Source organism: Canis lupus, chromosome 2, assembly GCF_011100685.1.
Source record: "Canis lupus familiaris isolate Mischka breed German Shepherd chromosome 2, alternate assembly UU_Cfam_GSD_1.0, whole genome shotgun sequence".
Lineage (NCBI taxonomy): Eukaryota > Metazoa > Chordata > Mammalia > Carnivora > Canidae > Canis > Canis lupus.
In genome coordinates this window covers 55,118,819-55,139,931 of record NC_049223.1, presented here as the reverse complement: position 1 = coordinate 55,139,931, position 21,113 = coordinate 55,118,819, and the positions used below count along the sequence as shown (strand labels likewise).

At 40.9% G+C, this 21,113-nt stretch overlaps 1 protein-coding gene across 7 annotated transcripts in view; it reads right to left on the bottom strand.

Annotated features, from left to right (window-relative positions):
- The window catches only part of FCHO2 (FCH and mu domain containing endocytic adaptor 2), a 121,363-nt gene extending 105,900 nt beyond the window's left edge, over positions 1 to 15,463 (bottom strand). For all 7 annotated transcript variants that reach the window (XM_038530813.1, XM_038530816.1, XM_038530819.1 and 4 more), the window contains exon 1: positions 15,359 to 15,463. In XM_038530813.1, the coding sequence (XP_038386741.1) occupies positions 15,359 to 15,391 (33 nt within the window). In that variant the 5' untranslated portion in view covers positions 15,392 to 15,463. The remainder of the gene's footprint in view (positions 1 to 15,358) is intronic.
- Positions 15,464 to 21,113: the final 5,650 nt, after the last annotated feature.

The following is a 21,113-nucleotide window of genomic DNA, read 5'->3' as shown; positions in this document are numbered from 1 at the left end:
ATACATATACACACATTAAACATACATGAACACATTCTATAATCACTTATGACTATATTAATGGAATTAGGTCTGAAATTTTAAAAAAATAACATGCAGTATAATTTAGAAAAGAGAACCATAGATCTTTTTAAATACATGACCAAAGCCCATTTCAATTCCTTTAATACACATTAAGGGATTCCTGATTATTGACTTCTGAGTCACAAGAGCGTATTATTAGTCACTTAAGCATTCAATACCACAAAATGCTTTATAATAGCTAACATAAATCTTTTAGTAAACTTAAACAACTTGAGAAGTGAGAAAGGAGATAAAATTTTAACAAAAGAGCAGTAACAGTCATTGGTTAGTCCTCAACTAATGAGAAATTAACAGAACAAGACCACTACACAATCCTAGAAAACCTTTACTGCCATTTTTTCCAATAAATGCTAAATTAGTAAGTCATAGGGAAGAAGACAGAAATATCAATTTTATAAATGAAATAAGACTATTAATAAACTAAGCTAAACTAAACTCTCTTTACAATTAGTAGTTTTTCTTCCATGAAAATAAAATAATGAATTCAATGTATTTGTTGGAAATAGCAATACAATAGGCAAGAATTACACAATATGAAACCTAATTTTTTTATAGTTCACCAAAAACAGGAAACCTATTTTAAGAACTCCTTAACAAACTTGTAAACTAATATAGAAATAGTAATTATTTTGCCATATATACAATAAATTAAAATGTGGTATTTGTAATGAGATAATATAGACAATATACTCAGCATTTTGAACATCCATTTCTATTTACCAATAAGAATACAACATAAAAACACAGACTAATGAATCCAAACATATCCATTTGGCTCCTACTATTTTTCATTTTTAAGATCAAAAATTTATTATCTAACTTTGCTTTTCTTCTATCTGTAGGTTTTTCATGGAAATTTATCCTAGCCAAAAGAAGACTATTCTCTGAGGTAACCATTATTACTAGTTTATATAAGCAAGCAAAAATACATGATCATGCAGATTAGTATGTAAAGCTGCAGATAAAATAATAAAGGGCCTGAATCCTCAAAGGGATGAATTTTATTACTTGAATATAATACATAAATTTACACATAATTAGACTATCCACCAATTCCCAGTATAGCCCTGAACCCTAAAAAAAAAAAAAAAATCTAATCTAAATACTAAAACCATAAAATCAAAGTCTGAAGCTCTCACACCCCAAAATTCTTACTGGACATCTACTAGTTCTCATTTGCACATAAATCTAACAATCAGGGGGGCACCTGGGTGGCTGAGTTGTTCAAGTATCTGCCTTCAGCTCAGGTTCTGATCTCAGGGTCCTGGGATAAAGCCCCACATCCCGGCTCCCTACTCAGCAGGGAGTCTCCTTCTCCACCACCCACTCATGCTCTTGTGCTCTCTCAAATAAATAAATAAAAATCTTCTTAAAAAAAAAATCTAACAAGTCAGGCTACCTGGGTTCCCAATATGCATTATGCATATTCAAATTAGAAATAAGGTGGGAGTAAAGGACTATTCAAACAGGCACAGGGACTATTAAAAATACTATTTACCAGGCTTACAAGAGAAAGAAAAAAAATATTTTTTTTTAAAGGAGGTAAGAACTTTGAGACCATCTAGTAATTCGGGCAATAAAGTCCTAAGTGTTTCTGCTTCACTGTTACAGTATCAGAAACATTAAACAAGTAAGAAAAGGTTAAATTATATTCAGAAATTAAGAAGTCTTTGCAGGAGTAAGCTCTTTATTAGAGAACTTCAGATATCCAAAGAACACATTAGTTCTGGAGGATTATTTATTTCATACAATACAATAAGGAAATGAGGATTATTTATTTATTTTTTTTTATTTTTATTTTTTTTAATTTTTATTTATTTATGATAGTCACAGAGAGAGAAAGAGAGAGAGGCAGAGACATAGGCAGAGGGAGAAGCAGGCTCCATGCACCGGGAGCCCGATGTGGGATTCGATCCCGGGTCTCCAGGATCGCGCCCTGGGCCAAAGGCAGGCGCCAAACCGCTGCGCCACCCAGGGATCCCATGGATTATTTATTTAGTACAATACAACAACAGTACTACAGCAGCAATAATACACCCTAGGAAACAGTACTAGCTATTCCATCTTTCAGGTCTTCATTTGGAAAGACAAGGAAAACTCATTCTAATAAGGATGTGATACAGAAGAAGCCTGCCTCCAAAGGCACTAACAGGGCAGCCCAGGTGGCTCAGCAATTTAGCGCCGCCTTCGGCCAGGGTGTGATCCTGGAGACCCAGGGATCGAGTACCACGTCGGGCTTCCCTGCCTGGAGCCTGCTTCTCCCTCTGCCTGTGTCTCTGCCTCTCTGTCTCTCATGAATAAATAAATACAAAAAAAATCTTTAAAAAAAATTGTTCCTAACATTAGATTATTTTTGGCTGTCATGGTAATTGTGTCTTGCTTTTTTCCATTGATTAAAAAGGCGGTGCTAAACTGCTGAGCCACCAGGCTGTCCCTGTTAGGAACAATTTAAATGTCCATCAACCAGTAACTAAAAAGACAAAACGGGGTATACCCATAAAATGGAATATAATTCAGCAATATAAACGAACACTGATGCATGAGACTTAACATCATAAACATTTCACGAAGTTAAAGAAGTCAGACACAAGAGACCACATTCTGTAGAATTCCATTTATATGAAATGTCCAGAATAAGCAAATATGCTGAGATAGAAAGTAGATGAGTGGGTTGCTAGGGAGAGGGGTTGTGACAAAAGGTACAGGTTTTCTTTTTGAGATAATGAAAAAGTTTTAAAACTGACTATGATGATGGATGCAAATATCGCTATTATGCAAAACCACTGAACTGTACACTTTAAGTGAACTGCATAATATGTAAAATCTATCACAATAAATTTGTCAAAGGTGTAAGCAGATATTTTTATCCATTTCAATCAATAAACTTTTGCAGAGAAATATGCAGTATTAACTGACAAAAGCAGCTATTAACACCATTGCTGATACAAGGAAGACAATTATTTTGAAGATTTACACTAAGATAGGATTTTTTATGGGCTGGTCTCAATGCACTTTGCAAAGAGCATTGACACTTACATAAAAGTCCAATGACTGTGGCCTGGGGCAAACAAAATCTTGTTATAATCTGATATAAACAAGTCTTAAAAATCTTTGAAATAATTCCTAATATGAAGTAGGAAAAAAAATCTTATCATCCTTTGAAGATGTTCAGTACAGAACTGTACAAGTCCTTTAAGAAAACACTAACTTCAGGCGCCTGGGTGGCTCAGTCGATTAAGCGTCTGCCTTCAGCTCACGTCATGAACCCAGGGTCCTGGGACTGAGCCCCACCTGGGGCTCCCTGCTCAACCAGGAGTCTACTTTTCCTTCTCCCTTCGCCCCTCCCGCTGCTCCTGTACTCACTCTCTCTCAGTCTCCCGTTCCCTCAAATAAATAAAATATTAAAAAAAAAAAAAAGAAAAACCACAAACTTCTCAGGATGTATGGTTTCCCATACTTACCACTCTAATTTGACTACACTTAACAATTTGATGTTTATCAATCCAGATTCCTTTTCCCATACATATAGTAACATGTTAATTTTTTATTATGAAAATGAGATCACACTATGCATAGTTTTGCATTATAATTATCAATTAAACTGAAATTTAGCTAAAAAGATAATTAAGTTATAAGTAAGGTCACAAAGTCATTGGAAACATTCAGATTTTTTTTCTACTGTAATTTAGAATCCACAAGTAAGACATACTTGAAATTTCAAGTTAAAAAGTCTGAATACATCATCATACCTATTTTGGAAACTCAAAGGTATCTTCTTCTGGTTGATTTTATAACATCCCTTTATACTTAAATCTTTTTAAAATAAATATAAAATACAACCCAATATCTTTTCACTTGAAGAAAAAATGCACCTCTATTAACAAAGCTGTGAAAAAAATCTAGATATAACATACCTCGGTTTTTAAGATCCATGAATAGTAATAGTGGAAAAGCACAAAGCTATAAATCCCAGCGAGTTTGGCTAATGGCCTGGAACTTCTCCTTCAAAGAACTTTTTAAGAGCAACAGTAAACTAAATACTAAAAACAAAAAGCCTGAGGTGCACTTGGGTGACTCAGTGGTTGAGCATCTCCCTTTGGCTCAGGGCGTGATCCCGGAGTTCTGGGATCGAGTCCCCACGTTGGGATCCCTGCAGGGAGCCTGCTTCTCCCTCTGCCTGTGTCTCTGCCTCTCTGTCTCTCTCATGAATAAATAATAAAATCTTAAAAAAAGAAAAAAAAGCCTAGATATCGTTCACTTTTGATGATTCCAAGATCTGAAAAACAGGCAGAGGATAGGGTAGACTATACAATCAGACCAAAACTGAAAAGTTGATTTTTACCTTGTTCTTTTTAAAAAAATTTTTTAAAGATTTTATTTGAGGGATCCCTGGGTGGCGCAGCGGTTTGGCGCCTGCCTTTGGCCCAGGGCGCGATCCTGGAGACCCGGGATCGAATCCCACATCGGGCTCCCAGTGCATGGAGCCTGCTTCTCCCTCTGCCTGTGTCTCTCTGCCTCTCTCTCTCTCTGTGACTATCATGAATAAATAAATAAAATCTTTAAAAAAAAAAAAAAAAAAAAAGATTTTATTTGAGAGACAGTAAGAACAAGAAAGATCAAAGAGAGAGGGGCAGAGGGAGAAGCAGACTCTCTGCTGAGCAGGGAGCCCAATGCAGGGCTCCATCCCAGGACCGGAGCTGAAGTCAGACGCTTACCTGACTGAGCCACCCAGGCGCCCCTCCTTTTAAAAATTTTAAAAGAATTTTTGGAAGGGGATCAAAGAGTCAGAAGGTGGTATCATGTGAACAGCAAATAACATGCCTAACCTTCCTCTCAACCTCAAACCGCCTCAAAGGTAATAAATAAATATCATCACTTCCTACCACTCTACATTTTCCTTTTGCTCTAGCTCTTATGTAAGCAGTTTTTCTATAAGTGAATAGCACATTTAACCTAACCACAAGTTACAATCTCTTCTTGTCAACCTTCTATTTATACATTGAAATTTTCATACATGATCATCAAAACTATACTACAGAACCATTGGCAAGATGTTTTTAAAGCAGAAAACAATAATTAAAGATGTAAAATGAGCACTGCTCAGCAGTCAGAACTACTTGATACAGGTACAAAAGTCACTCAAACACATTTGTCGGTTGACTAATGGGAAGAAATCTTACTATATTTTCTAACCTCTCAGATATATTCTCTAATCTCTTCAGTTAGTTAAATCCTTTAAGCCATCAAATAGAGTGATATGGATTCAACAAAAATAGCAGAAGCAAAGAGTTAGGAGATAATTTGTTTCATAACTTTTAAATTTTCTGTAATATTCTATAATGAATGTTCATTAATCTCAAAATGGAAAAAAAATAAATACAACATCAGCTTTCTCCAAAACTCTTCAATCTGTGCATTTAAAGTCAAAGACTACCTTCTTAAACTGACATCTTGTTCATAATAGTTAAATCTCCTCCTAATTCATAAATTTAAAAAAAACTGAAAATAACCTAAATATTCAAACAGGGCATAGTTTTAAAAATTACCTCTTCATTCCATGGAAACCAATGCAAGTCACTGCAAAATATTTTCAAAGAATACTTAATCATATGACAAAAATGCTTGATGGTAATATCATTTGAAAATACCAAGCTTTAGAAAAATCAGCAGAACACACTGTGAATCTTGTATTTCTAAAGATCTTAGAGGACACATGGAAAAGCTATATATAATTTTAATTTTCTTCTGTACTCTTCTATGCTCTACCTATCACATAACAATGGTTATAATTAAATAGGAAAACCATCTTCACTGGCTCATTTCAAACAATTAATTAAACTAATACTTCTTAGGATTAAGGTCCAGCATCACCAATTTGCTGTACTTACACCACACCTTCCTATCTTTTCCCTACAGGCAACCGAACATGCTTGTCACATCTTCTGTGACCTTTATTTCTGCTGTTCCATCAAGGAGCTTGTCCCTGATAGAACTGATGGACTCGGGTGTCTTAACTTCATCACACGGTCCACCAATCACTTCTCAATTTAATCCTCTGAATCCGACCACCAGCAAAATCCTCTAGCAACTTCACCAACAGTTACCATTTTAGGTCTCAGTTGCTGTTGTACTGTTTTCGTTTATCACCCACATCTGACCAGTTTATGCTCATCTCTGTGGACCAATTGCTACATTCTTCCCACTCTAGTATTCTTTCATTTTTCCACACTAGATAAACTGGAAAAACCAAACTCATTCCCTCTACATCTCCATGGCACCATATTTCTATATGGATTTCTTAGGGTGCTTCTGTTAAATGTTTTAGAATTGTAAAACCAGGAAGGATAATCTAAAAAAAAAATGGACTAAAAAAAGTACTTCCAAAGAGTTATGCTAACCAAATGTACAGGACAATATGAAGAATACCTTCTCCTATGCCTTTGCCTAAATAATTTAAGTAGTTCTGAAAGGATTAGAGCATTCAGGATTTAGTGTGTAGGGTAGAAAAGAATCCAGACAGCAAATTTTTATCCGTTCCATGTCAATGTTAAAGTCTTTCCCCCGAGTTGAACTTAAGCAGACTCAATCGGTATCAATTTCTCACTTTCAAATTTCTCCTACAGGTGCAAAAATACAAAACAAATCACCATTCCACTCCCTGAAAATTTTAAGGACCTCACAATAAAATTTATTGCCATCTAAAAGACTATGATTTATAATGTCTACCTGTCAAGTCTACTTGAACCAACTTAGATGAATGTGGTAGTTTGCACGTTCCTAGCTTGTTGCAGCTGAAAATAATTTGGGCATGGCTAACTGGCTAACAATTATACAAGATCACATTTTCATTTAGTTTATATAATTTGCTTGTGTATGCAGAGATCATCTCTGGAAAGCTATATAAGAAATTGGTAACAGTTATGGCCTTGATGGAGATCTTAATGGCTGGGGTACAAAAAAATAAAAATAAAAAAGGATTTTATACTGTATTCCCTAGGCACTTTTTGAATACTGAACCATGTAAATTTTGCAAATCTGTTAATTAATGTATATGTAAATATACATACACGTAGACTTTTTAAATTTCAGCAGACCACCCAATGGGATATATAAGCAGTATTTGAAATTTTCAAGTAGGGATCCCTGGGTGGCGCAGTGGTTTAGCGCCTGCCTTTGCCCCGGGGCGTGATCCTGGAGACCCGGGATTGAATCCCACGTCAGGCTCCCGGTGCATGGAGCCTGCTTCTCCCTCTGCCTATGTCTCTGCCTCTCTCTCTCTCTCTCTCTATCATAAATAAATAAAAATTTTTTAAAAAATTAAAAAGATAACAAAAAAAAAAGAAATTTTCAAGTAATAAAAAAAAAGTCTATATTCTGGGTTTCTATAATCACCTCAACTAATTTTCTAAAAATATATATATTTAAATTTGCATATGGATATATCCCCAAGAATATTTGTGTGTATGCATTTAAGTCTCTCATCTAGAATACTAAATTTAGATTGAGAAAATCAAGCAAAGGGTACACCTGGTGGCTCAGTCCATTAACCCTCTACCTTCTGCTCTGGTCATAATCCCAGGGCCCTGGGATACAGTCCTGCATAGGGCTCTCTGCTTAGTGGGAAGCCTGCTTCTCCCTCTGCCCTTCCCTGTTGTTTGTGTCTCTCTCTCTCTCAAAAAAATAAAAATCTTAAAAAAAAAAAAATCAAGCAGAAATATAATGTTCCACATTCCAAAGTCCTATTACTAGCAATTCCACACTTTAAAAAAATTTTAATCCTCTCAATTTATCCATGTAAATAATAGATCAACTTTTGGGTATATAACCAAGTGCTCCAAATTTATTTAGAAGTAAAACATGACAGGGATCCCTGGGTGGCGCAGCGGTTTGGCGCCTGCCTTTGGCCCAGGGCGCGATCCTGGAGACCAGGGATCGAATCCCACATCGGGCTCCCGGTGCATGGAGCCTGCTTCTCCCTCTGCCTGTGTCTCTGCCTCTCTCTCTCTCTGTGTGACTATCATAAATAAATTAAAAATATTTTTAAAAAATTTAAGAAGTAAAACATGACAATACCAGTGAAATCAACAGACTGGAAAGAGACTTCTGTACTGGTTAAACAATTAAAAAAATAAGGACAAGAAACACAGAAGTACTTCAGGATAAAAAACACCCAAGATAATTATTTCATTCTATTTTTTAAAGATTGTATTTATTTATTCCTGAGAGACACAGAAAGAGAGAGAGAGGCAGAGACACAGGCAGAGGGAGAAGCAGGCTTTCTGCAGGGAGCCCAACGCGGGACTAGATCCCTGGACCCTGGGGTCACGCCCTGAGCTGAAGGCAGACACTCAACCACTAAGCCCAAGTGCCCCTAATTATTTCATTCTTGATGTGCTGACTGGAAATAATCTTTGGAAAAGGTCACCTAAACTAAAAATGTCAGTTCAATACAATGTTATATATGCTAAAGAATACTTGAAGTAAAAAAAAAAAAAAAAAAAAAAATACTTGAAGTCTTTGGGAGAATGCTTCATATTTTATAGAGATCAGGACTACTACGCAAAATGAGATTTATAAGGTATTTAAATCAGCTACATTGTATTTTTTTCCCTTCAAATAATTATCACTAGGGCATCTGGGTGGCTCAGCAGTTGAGCGTCTGCCTTCGACCCAGGGCGTGACCCCGGGGTCCCGGGATCGAGTTCCGCAGCGGGCTCCCTGCAGGGAGCCTGCTTCTCCCTCTGCCTGTGTCTCTGCCTCTCTGTGTGTCCCTCATGAATAAATAAATAAAATCTTTAAAAAAAAATTATCACCAATGAAATCCATTCCTTAAAAAAAAAAAAAATTTATAGTATCCAAAATACATAAAGAACTTCTAGAACTTCACACCAAAAACACAAATAATCCAATTAAAAAACCAGAAGACATAGTTCTCCAGAGAAATATACAGACGGCCACAGACACACGAAAAAATGCTCAACATCACTCATCATAAGGGAAATGAAGATCAAAACCAAGAGAGAGGCGCCTGGGTGGCTCAGTCAGTTGAGCATCTGACTCCTGATTTCCGCTCAGGTCATGGTCTCAGTGTCCTGGGATCGAGCCCTCCGTAAGGCTCCAGGTGCTTAGGCAGTGCTTGGGCACCCTCACCTTCTGCCCCTCCCCCTGCTCATGCTCGCCCTCTCTCGCTCAAATAAATAAAATCTTAAAAAAACACACACACAATGAGTTATCACCTCACACCCTTCTGAATGGCTAAAATCAAAAACACAAGAAATAAGTGTTGGCAAACATGTGGAGAGAAAGGAACCCTCATGCATTGTTGATGGGAATGCAATCTGGTGCAGCCACTGTGGAAAACTGTACAGAGATTCCTCAAAAAAACTAAAAAGGAATTACTGTATGGTCCAACAATTCCACTACTGGGTATTTACCCAAAGAATACAAAAACACTAATTCAAAAAGATATATGCAGCCATATGTTTACTGCAGCATTATTTATAATAGCTAAAATACATAAGGAACTCAAAGGTCCATCTATACAGATGAATATATAAAAAATGTAGTGTGTATACACACACACACACACACACACACACACAATGGAATATTACTCAGCCATAAAAAAAGAATGAAACCTTGCCACGTATAACAACGTGGAGGGATCTACAGAGGCTAATGCCAAGCAAAATAACTCAAAGACAAATACGATATGATTTCACTTATATCTGGAATTTAAGAAACAAGACAAAGAAAAAAAGAGACAAACCAAAAAAACAGACTCTGAATTATAAAGAACAAACTGATGGTTACCAGAGGGGAGTTGAGTTTGGGAATGGGGGAAATAGGTGATTGGGGATAAAGAGCATACTTAACCATGGTAAGCATTGAGTAATGTACAGAATTACTGAATCACTATATTGTACACCTGGAACTAATATAACATTGTATCTTAATTATACTGGAATCTAAAAAGAAAATTTTTTAAAAATTTAACTCTTCAATTAAATAATCTGGGTTTATATAAAAATATAAAGCCATCTTAGGGATGCCTGGGCAGCTCAGCAGTTGAGCATCTGCATTCGGCTCCAGATGTGATCCTGGGGTCCCAGGATCGAGTCCCGCATCGGGTTCCCCGCAGGGAGCCTGCTTCTCCCTCTGCCTGTGTCTCTGCCTCTCTCTGTGTGTCTGTCATGAAAAAATAAACAACATCTTTAAAAATATACATATATAAAGCCATTCTAATTAGTATAGTGCAATGTTGACACAATCAAGAACATTATAAATTAGTATCCTACTCTGAGAAAGAACCAGTATACAGAGACACTTCCTTGCTGTACCTGTAAATATCTTTTTAAAGTTACATTATCTTTTGGAGGACTAACAACTGTTTTTAAATATTAAGGCAATGGTGTGGATTTCTGCTATCAAAATTAATTTTGCTAACCAATGTTAATGGAAAAGAAGAACATTTTCAACTCGATTATCAAAGGCACTATACTTTGTGGCAAAAAATGACTTATCAGCAACAAAACACCTGTTCTGTAGGAAGTTTTAAATACATTTTTCTCTTCAAAGTATAATATTAAGTAATTTGTAACACAGCATACTGTTTTAGTTAAGAAAAACTACACTTTAAAGAAAAAGGCAGGATGTGCTACTTTCAAAAGGACTTGAAAATAGTTTGCATGATTCAAACTTTCCTCTAACAAACGCCACAACAAAAGTTTGTCTTTCTATACGTGGGGAAAACAACAATTAATAGGTTGTTTGGTTAGAAACTTAAAAGTTTCCCATTACCTCACTTTGACAAGCTTTATTTGTTTTGGCAGTGCCACTTTAAATATTAGGGGAGAAAAGTGAAATTAATATTGTAATTTCTCTGTTTCAAGAAGTTATAAATGATCCTAAAATATGTAAATTTTTAAGTTGTCTTAGACAACTATCAGATTCTCAGAAGTTATTTAGTTCCTGTTTCTGGTCTTTCCTAGTTCATTTAGTCCTCCTTTGGAACTTTTTATAAAGCTCCAATTTAGAGCTTTCAGTCCCAATTCCAGGCTTGGAAGTAAATAAAATGCAATCTATTTTAACTGTATTCAATAGTGAGAAAGTGAAGGCAAAGACAAAAACAAATTAGACTGGGAATTCTCTCCAGATTTCAGATATCCAAATTTAGTCCTGTCTGTCCCTTAAGAGGGACAAACAAGGGGCACCCAAAAACTAGTACAAAGAATGTTCATAGAAAGCATTAGTCATAATAGCCAAAAACAATAGACGAGGCTATGTTCAAAGCTCAATTAACTGAGACAAAAGAGAACTTTAAAATGTTACTGTACAATTTGTAGTAAACTATACTTCAATTTAAAAAAAAAATCTTAATATACATTTTGGAATTAAGTTATTAGCAAGCTTCAAAAACACTTTCATCTATCAAAAAACGTGCAAGAGGCAGCTGGCTGCCTTAGTCACAAGAGCATGCTGGTTCGGGGGGGGGTGGTATAGAGACTACTTAAATCAACTTTTTTTAAAAAGAAAACATTTTGGGATGCCAATTTTAAATCCTCATAATAGTCTTATAAGTTGCCTAAAATCTAAAGTCTGAAGTTGATAGGTTATATATTAATAATTAATTAGATTGACAGACTAAACCTAAAATTCACACAGAAACGAAAGGAATCCAAGAATAGGCAAAAACAATCTTGAAAAAGACAACCAAACCTGGAAGACTCTCACTTCCTGATTCCAAACTTACTGCAAAGCCATGGTAATCAAAACAGTGTTAAGGATAGACAATGAAATACAACTGAAAATTAAGGAGTAAACCCATAAACATATGGCCAACTGATTTTTGACAAGAGTGCCAAGATTTTTTAACAGAGAAAGGAAGAGCCTTTCAACAAAGGTACTGAGACCAGATATCCACGCAAAAGAATGAAGCTGAACCTCCTTCTGGCACCACACACAAATACTGACTTCAAATGGATCCTAGGCCTAAACAGAAGAGCTAAAACTATAAAACCCATAGAAGAAAACAAGTAAATCTCTGTGGCCATGGGTTAGGACAAACTTCTTAATAAAACAAAAGCATAAGTAATAAACTAGACTTCATCAAAATTAAAAACTGACGCATCAAAGGAGAATATCAAATTACGTCACACCAGTTGGAATGGCTACTATCAAAAAGAAGTAACAAGTGTCCGTAAGGTTGTGGAGAAGAGGGAACAGTCGCACACTGTTGGTGGGAATGTAAATTCATGCGACCACTATGGAAAATAACATGAAGGTTCCTCAAAAAATCAAAAATAGAAGTATCAAAAAAAAAAAAAAATAGAAGTATCATACAATCCAGTAATTCCCCCTCTGGGTATGTGCTTGAAGAAAACGAAAACATGAATTCAAAAAGATTTATGAACCCCTGTGTTCACTGCAGCATTATTTACAATACCCAAGATGTGAAAGCAACCTAAGTGTCCATCCATAGATGAATAAAGGAGATGTATACATACACAATGGACTATTACTCAGCCATAAAGAAGAATGAAATCTTGCCATCTGACATGGATGGACCTAGAGTGTATTATGGTAAGACAAGTCAGAGAAAGACAAATACCATTATTTCACTTATATATGGAATCTAAAAAAACAAATGAACAACAACAACAAAGAAAAACAGAAACACTCACAAATATAGAGAAAAAAGTAGTGGCTGCCAGGGGAGGAGGGGATGGAGATAGGTGAAATAGGCGCTTAAGAGGTTCAAACATACTATTATAAGTAAGTCATGAAGATGAAAAGTACAAGCATAGAAAGAGTCACTAATACCATAATAATGTAAGACAGTAATGGCACACTGGTGAACATTTCATAATATATGTAATTGTGGAATATCATTCACCTGAGACTACACTGTGTGTCAAGTATACTTCAATTAAAAATAATTTTTAAAAACAGAATATAAGAAATATATTTTTTATACGGACACCATCAAGAGAATGAAAACAACAGCCCACAAAACAGGAGAGAATGTTACAAAATTATATATCTGGTAAAAGACTACCCAGAATTAAAAAAAAAAAAAAAAAAACCTGTTACAATTCAGTAATAAAAACAAATAACCTAATCTAAAAATGGGCAGTGAATCTAAAAAGGTATTTCTCCAAAGAAAATATATAAATAAGCACATGAACAGGTGCATCAGCCATCAGAGAAATGGAAATCAAACCCGCAATGAGGAACGCCTGGGTGGCTCAGTGGTTGGGCACCTGCCTTCAGCCCAGGTCGTGACCCGGGTCCTGGGATCGAGTCCCACATCCGGCTCCCTGCATGGAGCCTGCTTCTCCCTCTGCTGTGTCTCTACCTCTCTGTGTCTCTCATGAATAAATAAATAAAATCTTAAAAAAAAAAAAACGCACAATAAGATAATACTTCACACCCATCCACTGTAATAAAAAAGACCGATAACAAGGATTGACCAGGATGTAGAAAACTTGGAACATCAGACATTGCCAGTGGGACGGTACACCAGACAGTCACTTTGGGAAAGTTCGGCAGTTTTTCAAAACGTTAAAGAGTAACAATATAACCCGGGAATTCCATTCCCAAAAGGAATGAAAACATACTTCCCCACAACGATTTGTACAAAAAATGTTCACAGCGGTATTACTCACGATAGCCAAAAAGTGGGACCCACCAAACCGTCCGTCACTCATGAGTAGACAGGACAGTGGCAGGTTCGGCCATAAAATGTAATTAAGCGCTGATGCACGCACCTCAGGGATTAACCGGGGATACATGCGAAGGGAAGGAAGCCCATGCAAAGCGCAACGCAGACGATCCCACTGAGGCCGCAAGACCTCAAGACACAGAACTATAGGGGCGGGAGCCTGCAGATGCCTCACCGGCCTAGGCTGACCTAGGGGCGACAGGGGTCACAGCTGCTGGTGGTACAGGGATTCTTTGCTGATGACCCTGTTCTACAACGGCCGCAGGGATGCATGCAAAGGAACGCAGAAAGACCCCTAAGCTGTATGCTTAAATGAGTGTGTACTATATAGTGCGTGAACCGTGGCTTAACAAAGCTGTTCATTTTTATTTAAGATTTTATTTACTTATTCACGAGAGACACAGAGAGAGAGGCAGAGACCCAGGCAGAGGGAGGAGCAGGCTCCCTGCAGGGAGCCCGAGAGGGGACTCGATCCGGGGTCTCCAGGATCACGCCCTGGGCCCAAGGCAGGTGCCCAACGGTGAGCCCCGCAGGTGTCCAAGTTTGTATGATTTTTTTAAAAAATATATTGTATTTATTTATTCATGAGACACGAGAGGGAGAGAGAGGCCGAGGGAGAAGCAGGCTCCAAGCGGGGAGCCCGACGCGGAACTCGATCCCAGGACCCCGCGGTCACGACCTGAGCCAAAGGCAGGTGCCCAACGTTGAGCCCCGCAGGCGTCCAAATTTGTATGATTTTTTTAAAAAAAAGATTGTATTTATTTATTCATGAGAGTCACAGAGAGAGAGAAGCAGGGGTCCTGAAGCGGAACTCGAACCCGGGACCCCGGGGTCCCACCCTGGGCCGAAGGCAGGCGCTCCCCCGCTGAGCCCCGGGGCGGCCCCACAGAGCTGTTTTTTTTTTTTTTTTTTTTCAAAAAACAAAACAAAGCTCGTGTCTCCTATTTGTGCCCCTTGCGGGGGGGGGGGGGGGGGGGGGCGGGGAGAAAATAAAAGATTGTGGACCAGCGGCCGACCGCGCGCGGACGGGGGTCGGCGGAGAGTGCGCGGCCCGGTCCCCGAAGGGCCCTCCACCCCCGCGACGAGCGGCGGGCGCGGGGGGCGGGGGCGGGGTCGCGGGGGGTCGGGGCCGCCCGCGCAGGAGCCCGGAGCCCGGAGCCCGGAGCCCAGCCCGGCCCGCCGCGTCCTGCGCTTTGTCAACAGGCCCGGAGGCCAAGTCCCGGGCGGCGAGGCGGGGAGGAAGCGCGGGCCGGGCGGGGGGCGGGGAGGGGGGGAGGGGGGAGGGGGGGAGGGGAGCCCGCGGAGCCCCCGCCCCGCCCCCGCGCCCCCCCGGAGCCCCCCGAGCCCCCGCCCCCCGCTTTGTCCCGGCGTCCTGGCCGCGGGCGGGCTCGGGGCCGCGCTGACAGCCGCCGCCCGGGGGGGGGGGAGGGGGTCCGCGGGGCCCGGGGCGGCGGCGGCGGCGCGAGGACCCGCCCGCCCGCGGAGCCCCCCCGCCGCCCGCAGGCCGCCGCCCGGCGCGGGAGGCTCGGCGCCCCCAACCCCCGGCCTTACCCAGAAATCCTCGACGAAACGCGCCATGACCATCCCGCCGCCGCCGCCGCCGCGCCAGGCTCCGCGTCCGCGCCCGCCCGCCGCCGGGTAAACACGGGCCCGGCCCCCGGGCGCCCCCGCCTCCCCCGCCGCCGCCGGCCTCCCGGACGCCGGCCCGCACCCGCACCCTCCAGGGCGCATGCGCCACCTAGCGGCCGCGGCGGGCGCGCCGGGGCCGGGCCGCGCTGCGCATGCGCCCCGCGGCCGCGCCCGGGCGGGGTCGCCCCGGGGGTCACGGCGGCGCGCGCAGGCCCCCGGCTGCCGCGGGAGGGCCGGGCGGCGCGGGGGGGCCCGGGGAACCCGGCTCAGCTCGGGGCGACGCTCCGGACGACGAGGGGCGCGCCCCCAGGGCCCCCGGCCCCAGCCCCGCGCCCCGGGCACGCGCAGGCCCAGGCCCAGGCCCGGCCGCGCGGCGGGACCCACCCCGGGACCGCCCTCCCGGACCCGGCGCCTTGGGAAACAAAATTAAAATTAAAATTAAAATATAAAAATTATAAAATAAAAATAAAATAAAAATAAGAAAAACAAAAATAAAAATAAATAGAATAATTAACTAATATATAAATAAATATAAATTAACTAAAAATAAATTAAATAATAAAATAAATATAAATAAATAAAAATAAAATAAATGAAAATAAAAATTAAATTAAAACAAAATAAAATAAAATAAAAAATAAATAAAATAATAAAATAGTCTTTTCCAGGGCTTGTTCGTTGAAGCCCCTAGCTCTCGTGGCGACTTGTACATTTTGGAAAAACAGACACATCCTGGCACAACGTAAAGGAAACCCCCCGCCCACTTTTCCAGAGGTTGGGAGGGGGGAACAATGTTCAGTCCCCGTAGAGACCCGCCTCAAGGTCGCGGCCAGCAGCTCAGCTCCATGCGCAGTCTGCAGCGCTTGCAACCGAGCCGCGAGCCTCCGGGCCGCTCCCCCGACACGCGCGTCGCGCCTGCTCAGGTCTCGTGACTCCAAACGGAATGAGCGTTTGCTTTTTGGGGAAAATGATTTTGGTCCTCAAAAGCAAAAACCACACAGTGCCTCGCACGTGCATGGGGCTGTAAAGGGTTTGTTGAATGGGGAGTAAGTGGATACTGGTGGTGTGATTTTTTTCCTTTTCTTAAAAATATCTTTTTTTTTTTTAAGATTTTATTTATGTATTCATGAGACACAGAAAAAGAGAGGCAGAGGGAGAAGCAGATTCCATGTAGGGAGCCTGATGTGGGACTCGATCCTGAGATTCCAAGATCAGGCCCTGGGCTGAAGGCACATGCTATACCTCTGAGCCACCAGGGCCGTCCTTAATATCTTTTAGAAAAAAAAAAAAAAAGAATGTCTTTTAGAAATATATAGGCTGTAACAATTTGCTTTAAAATAACCCCCCCCCCCGCCCCCCGGGCAGAGGAACAATGAGTAGGGGCATGGTAGGACTGACTATGAGCTAGTGATTGTTGGGAGCTGGGTTATGGAAACCTGGGTACAGTACTACACTCCCTTTGTGTATGCTTGATACTTCCTTTTCTCTAAAAAGTCTTCATAACACTGTCATTTACACCAAGTGTCGGGGGAAGGCTCAATCTGCTACAGTTCTCTGAACCATTAGTCTAGCGCTTTCTTCATCCTGAAAAAAAAAAAAAAAAAAACTTAAAAAAATACAGCCATCTAGATCTCTCTGCAAATAAGGTTGGCATTAAAATCCTAGTATCACCCAGCTGAGACGTAGGGAGGAGAAGCCTTATCCTAGACTCACGCTTAACAGGACCTCACATGTTACAAACACATTAATTTATTAAAAAAAAAAAAAAAAAAAAAAGACAGGTAGATGTCTCAGGTAGATCCGGATCTGATGCTGAACTCTGGCCCATAACTGTATGTACCCTCTCCCATGACCAACCCCAGTCAGGCCCCTGGGAAAGACTTCTTCATTAGCTCTTGACCTCTGTCTTCAGAACAAAAGGTGTAACTCCAAGTGCAGAGAGAGCGGTGGGTGGGAGAGCTGCCCACATCAGAGACAGCCTCCTTGAGGGTCAGCAGTGTCTGAGCAGCAGAAGTGCTTAAGCAAGTTAACTCGTCCAATTTTTCCCCCCAGCAGGAATGCAATAGATTCTTGCATAACAAAGTGCTGTTTTGCATAACAAAGTGGTGTCAAGCACAGACTCTCCTTTTTTTAGTGTTCTAACACTGACAGTTTAGCCTGGCACTCAAATAACTGCACAGGGAGCATTCCACTTGTACTCATACCTGTGGTCTCATCAATATATCAGAGGCGGGGTTACCAGAAAGACCAGTATTCCGCGTACTTTGGGGATTTACAAGACTCAGTAGGGCTGAAACCCCATATTCTGTAATTGCCTGATATTTAAATTGTGGGAATTTAGGGTAAACACTGATTAAGGTGTAAATTTCAGCCAAATAGAAGAAGAATGTGGGTTGTGTCCAGCGCATTCTGTTCTCTCAAGTGAGGTTTGCTGGGGTGCACAGACATGCTGGCAGAGCATAGATAAGGCCACCAGAGGGTAGCTCACTTTTGTGCCATTAAGTATTTGTGACCCACACACTTAGCCCTTGCTTATCCAAACACATTTTGAAATTACTAAGAACTGACACACATAACAACACTGTTCCACTCACTGCCTATAACACCTGGTACTTAATAGTCACTCAATAAACATGCGGTGAGACAGTGGATGAATGACTGCACCTATCATAGAAATGTCACGGTGGATGAGATTTTGATTATGCAGTGACTCCATTCTTTTACTCATACCCTTGGTGCTAGGTCTTAGAGTTTTATAAAAAAATGGCATTATTTACATTCTACTTGATATAATTTTCTCACATTGATTTTTTCGAAAGAATTCTTTGGGGCTTGAATATACTTTTTTTTAATTTCTTAAATGTTATTTATTTATTCATGAGATACAGAGAGAGAGAAAGAGAGAGAGGCAGAGACATAGGCAGACGGAGAGGCAGGTTCTCTGCAGGAGCCTGATAGGGGACTCGATCCCAGACCCTGGGATCATGCCCTAAGTCAAAGGCAGACACTCAACCACTGAGCCACCCAGACATCCTTTGAATATACTTTTTTTAAGGGTTATTTATTTGCGAGAGAGAGAGAGAGAGAGAGAGAGAGAGAGAGAGAGAGCAGATGGAGGTACAGAGAGAATTCTCAAGCAGACTCCCCACTGAGCACAGAGCCTGACCCCAGAAGCCTGAGATCATGATGACCTGAGCCAAAATCAAGAGTTAGCCACCTAACCTACAGAGCCACCCAGGCACCCCAGCTTGAGTACGCTTCTTAAAGGATAAGCTGCCTTTTGTAATAAAAATTGAGATAATAATATTCAAAAACTGGCTTCCAGGGGTTGCTGCTGGTCCCCACTAAACTCTGCCCCAAGCATGTGCGTTACTACTAACGCGGTAACAAAACACCCACGACTTGACAAGTGGTAGCAAATAAGAGAGGAGAAATTAACACAAAATTACCTAAATCTACATTCTCTGGTTTTACAAAATATGGCTTGTCTCCCAGATTTGAGGACAAGATATCCGTTTTCATTCCTTAGTTTGATCTTGTACTTCCCATCTTGAGGTCACAGCTCACACCTCCTTAATCAACATTCAGTTACAAAGGCCATTTCCTCATTACTTCATTCGAAACCAGTTCTATTCCCGGAGAGTAGGCTACAAAATAAAACACATTTTTTCCCATTTATTTTCAATACAATTTTGCAAAGGTGCTTCTATGTGTTTCCAAGATGAGAGTGGAAGAGGAGAAGCTGCGCTAACCCTCTCCTACATCCTACTGATCTCTTCAAGGGCAGCATCCAGTGCGGGATGCAGTAGACCCTGTATGCAACCCGCATCTTGTACTGGGCGAGAACAGGGGGCAAAAGAACTAAGCTCCATTGAAAGAAGAGAAAGAGGCAGATCCCTGGAGTCTGGCGCTCTCCTGTTTGTCCCCACTCAACAACAGCATATCGAAAGCCAGAGCTTTACGCAAAACAGAGAGAAAAGCAAAAGCTTAACAGATGGTGTGCAGCCAGACTGCTCTGCAAGGGCGGGGAGACACAGACACGCTCATCAAAGTGCAGACTGGAGCTAAATATCATCCTCCACGCGCTGGTCTGTGTCAGAGCAGCTTCTGGGCACACCCGGCTTCTGTCCTGAGTGCACCCGGGGTTCACTGGCTGTTCTTCGGTGTGGCGTCCTCTCTAAATCCAGAATGAGATGTGCTTTCTGATGGACTCTATCATCATGCTGTGAAACAAACACAGAACACCTGACAGGTTGTTCAGGGGTTTACAGTGCTGCTGACCACAGGAAACCCAACACAAGTTTCAAAAGTGGAAAAAAAAAAGAAAAAGATAGGGGCACCTGCCTGATTTGGCCGGCGGAGCACACAACTCTTGATCTCAAGATCATGAGTTCCAGCCCCACGTTATGAGGGGCACTGAGATGACCTAAATTTTTTTTTTTTTTTTTTTTTTTAAAGTAAGAAAGGAGAGACACCTGGGTGGCTCAATGGTTGAGCACCTGCCTTCGGCTCAGGGCATGACCTCGGGGTCCTGGGATCGAGTCCTGCATCGGGGAGCATGGAGCCTGCTTCTCCCTCTGCCTGTGTCTCTGCCTCTGTGTGTGTGTGTGTCTCTCTCAGAATAAATAAATACAATCTTTAAAAAACAGGTAAGAAAGGAGAATTTGCTCAATTACAGAAAGTCAAAAATGTACGAATTACAGAAAGTCAAAAAGGTACAATACTGTAGACACATACAAAAATGTTAAGTGGAAAGAGAAGATGATAAGGAAGATACATTAAAATGATGAGTGTACAAATATGCATATAAATGGACAAAATCAAAAGAAAATGGAAAATGTATGCGTTCAGGTGTTGAGATTGTGACAATTACTAAACACCTAAAATGTATTCTAAAGTAGGATATAAAGAGCAATCACTGTCCTTTGTTTTGATTTGAGTATAAATGTCACTGGGCCAAAAAAAATAAAAAATAAATAAAAATAAATGTCACTGGGCCATATCTTCCTAGGTCTTTCATTAACTCTCTCCTCTCAGTCATTCAAACAATGAACAATTATTGGGCACTTAACACAATGAAAAGACTCTCTGCTCTTACAAAATTCACAATCTGGGCAGCCCAGGTGGCTCAGCGGTTTAGCACCGCCTTCAGCCCAGGGTGTGATCCTGGAGACCCGGGATCGAGTCCCACGTTGGGCTCCCTGCATGGAGCCTGCTTCTCCCTCTGCCTGTGTCTCTGCCTCTCTCTCTGTGTGTCTTTCATGAATAAATAAATAAAATCTTAAAAAAAAATTCACAATCTGACATAGACTCATAAGAAATAAGACAATGGAGACAATGACAATCCAAAACAATGTGCCCAGAAGAGTGCCTGGTGTACAGTTGGCAATAAACATTTATTAAATGAAAAATGAACAAAATGAACAAGTCACTGTTTGTTCAGAAGGATAACCTCAAAGAAATTCAATTTGTCCCCTTTTGTTTTTCTCCCTCCCCACCTCTCTCTCTTTCTCTCTCTCCTTCTTTTCTTTCTTTTTTTTTTTAAGATTTATTTATTTATTCATGATAGACATAGAGAGAGAGAGAGACAGAGACACAGGCAGAGGGAGAAGCAGGCTCCATGCTGGGGACCCAACGTGGGACTCGATCCCGGGACTCCAGGATCGCACCCTGGACC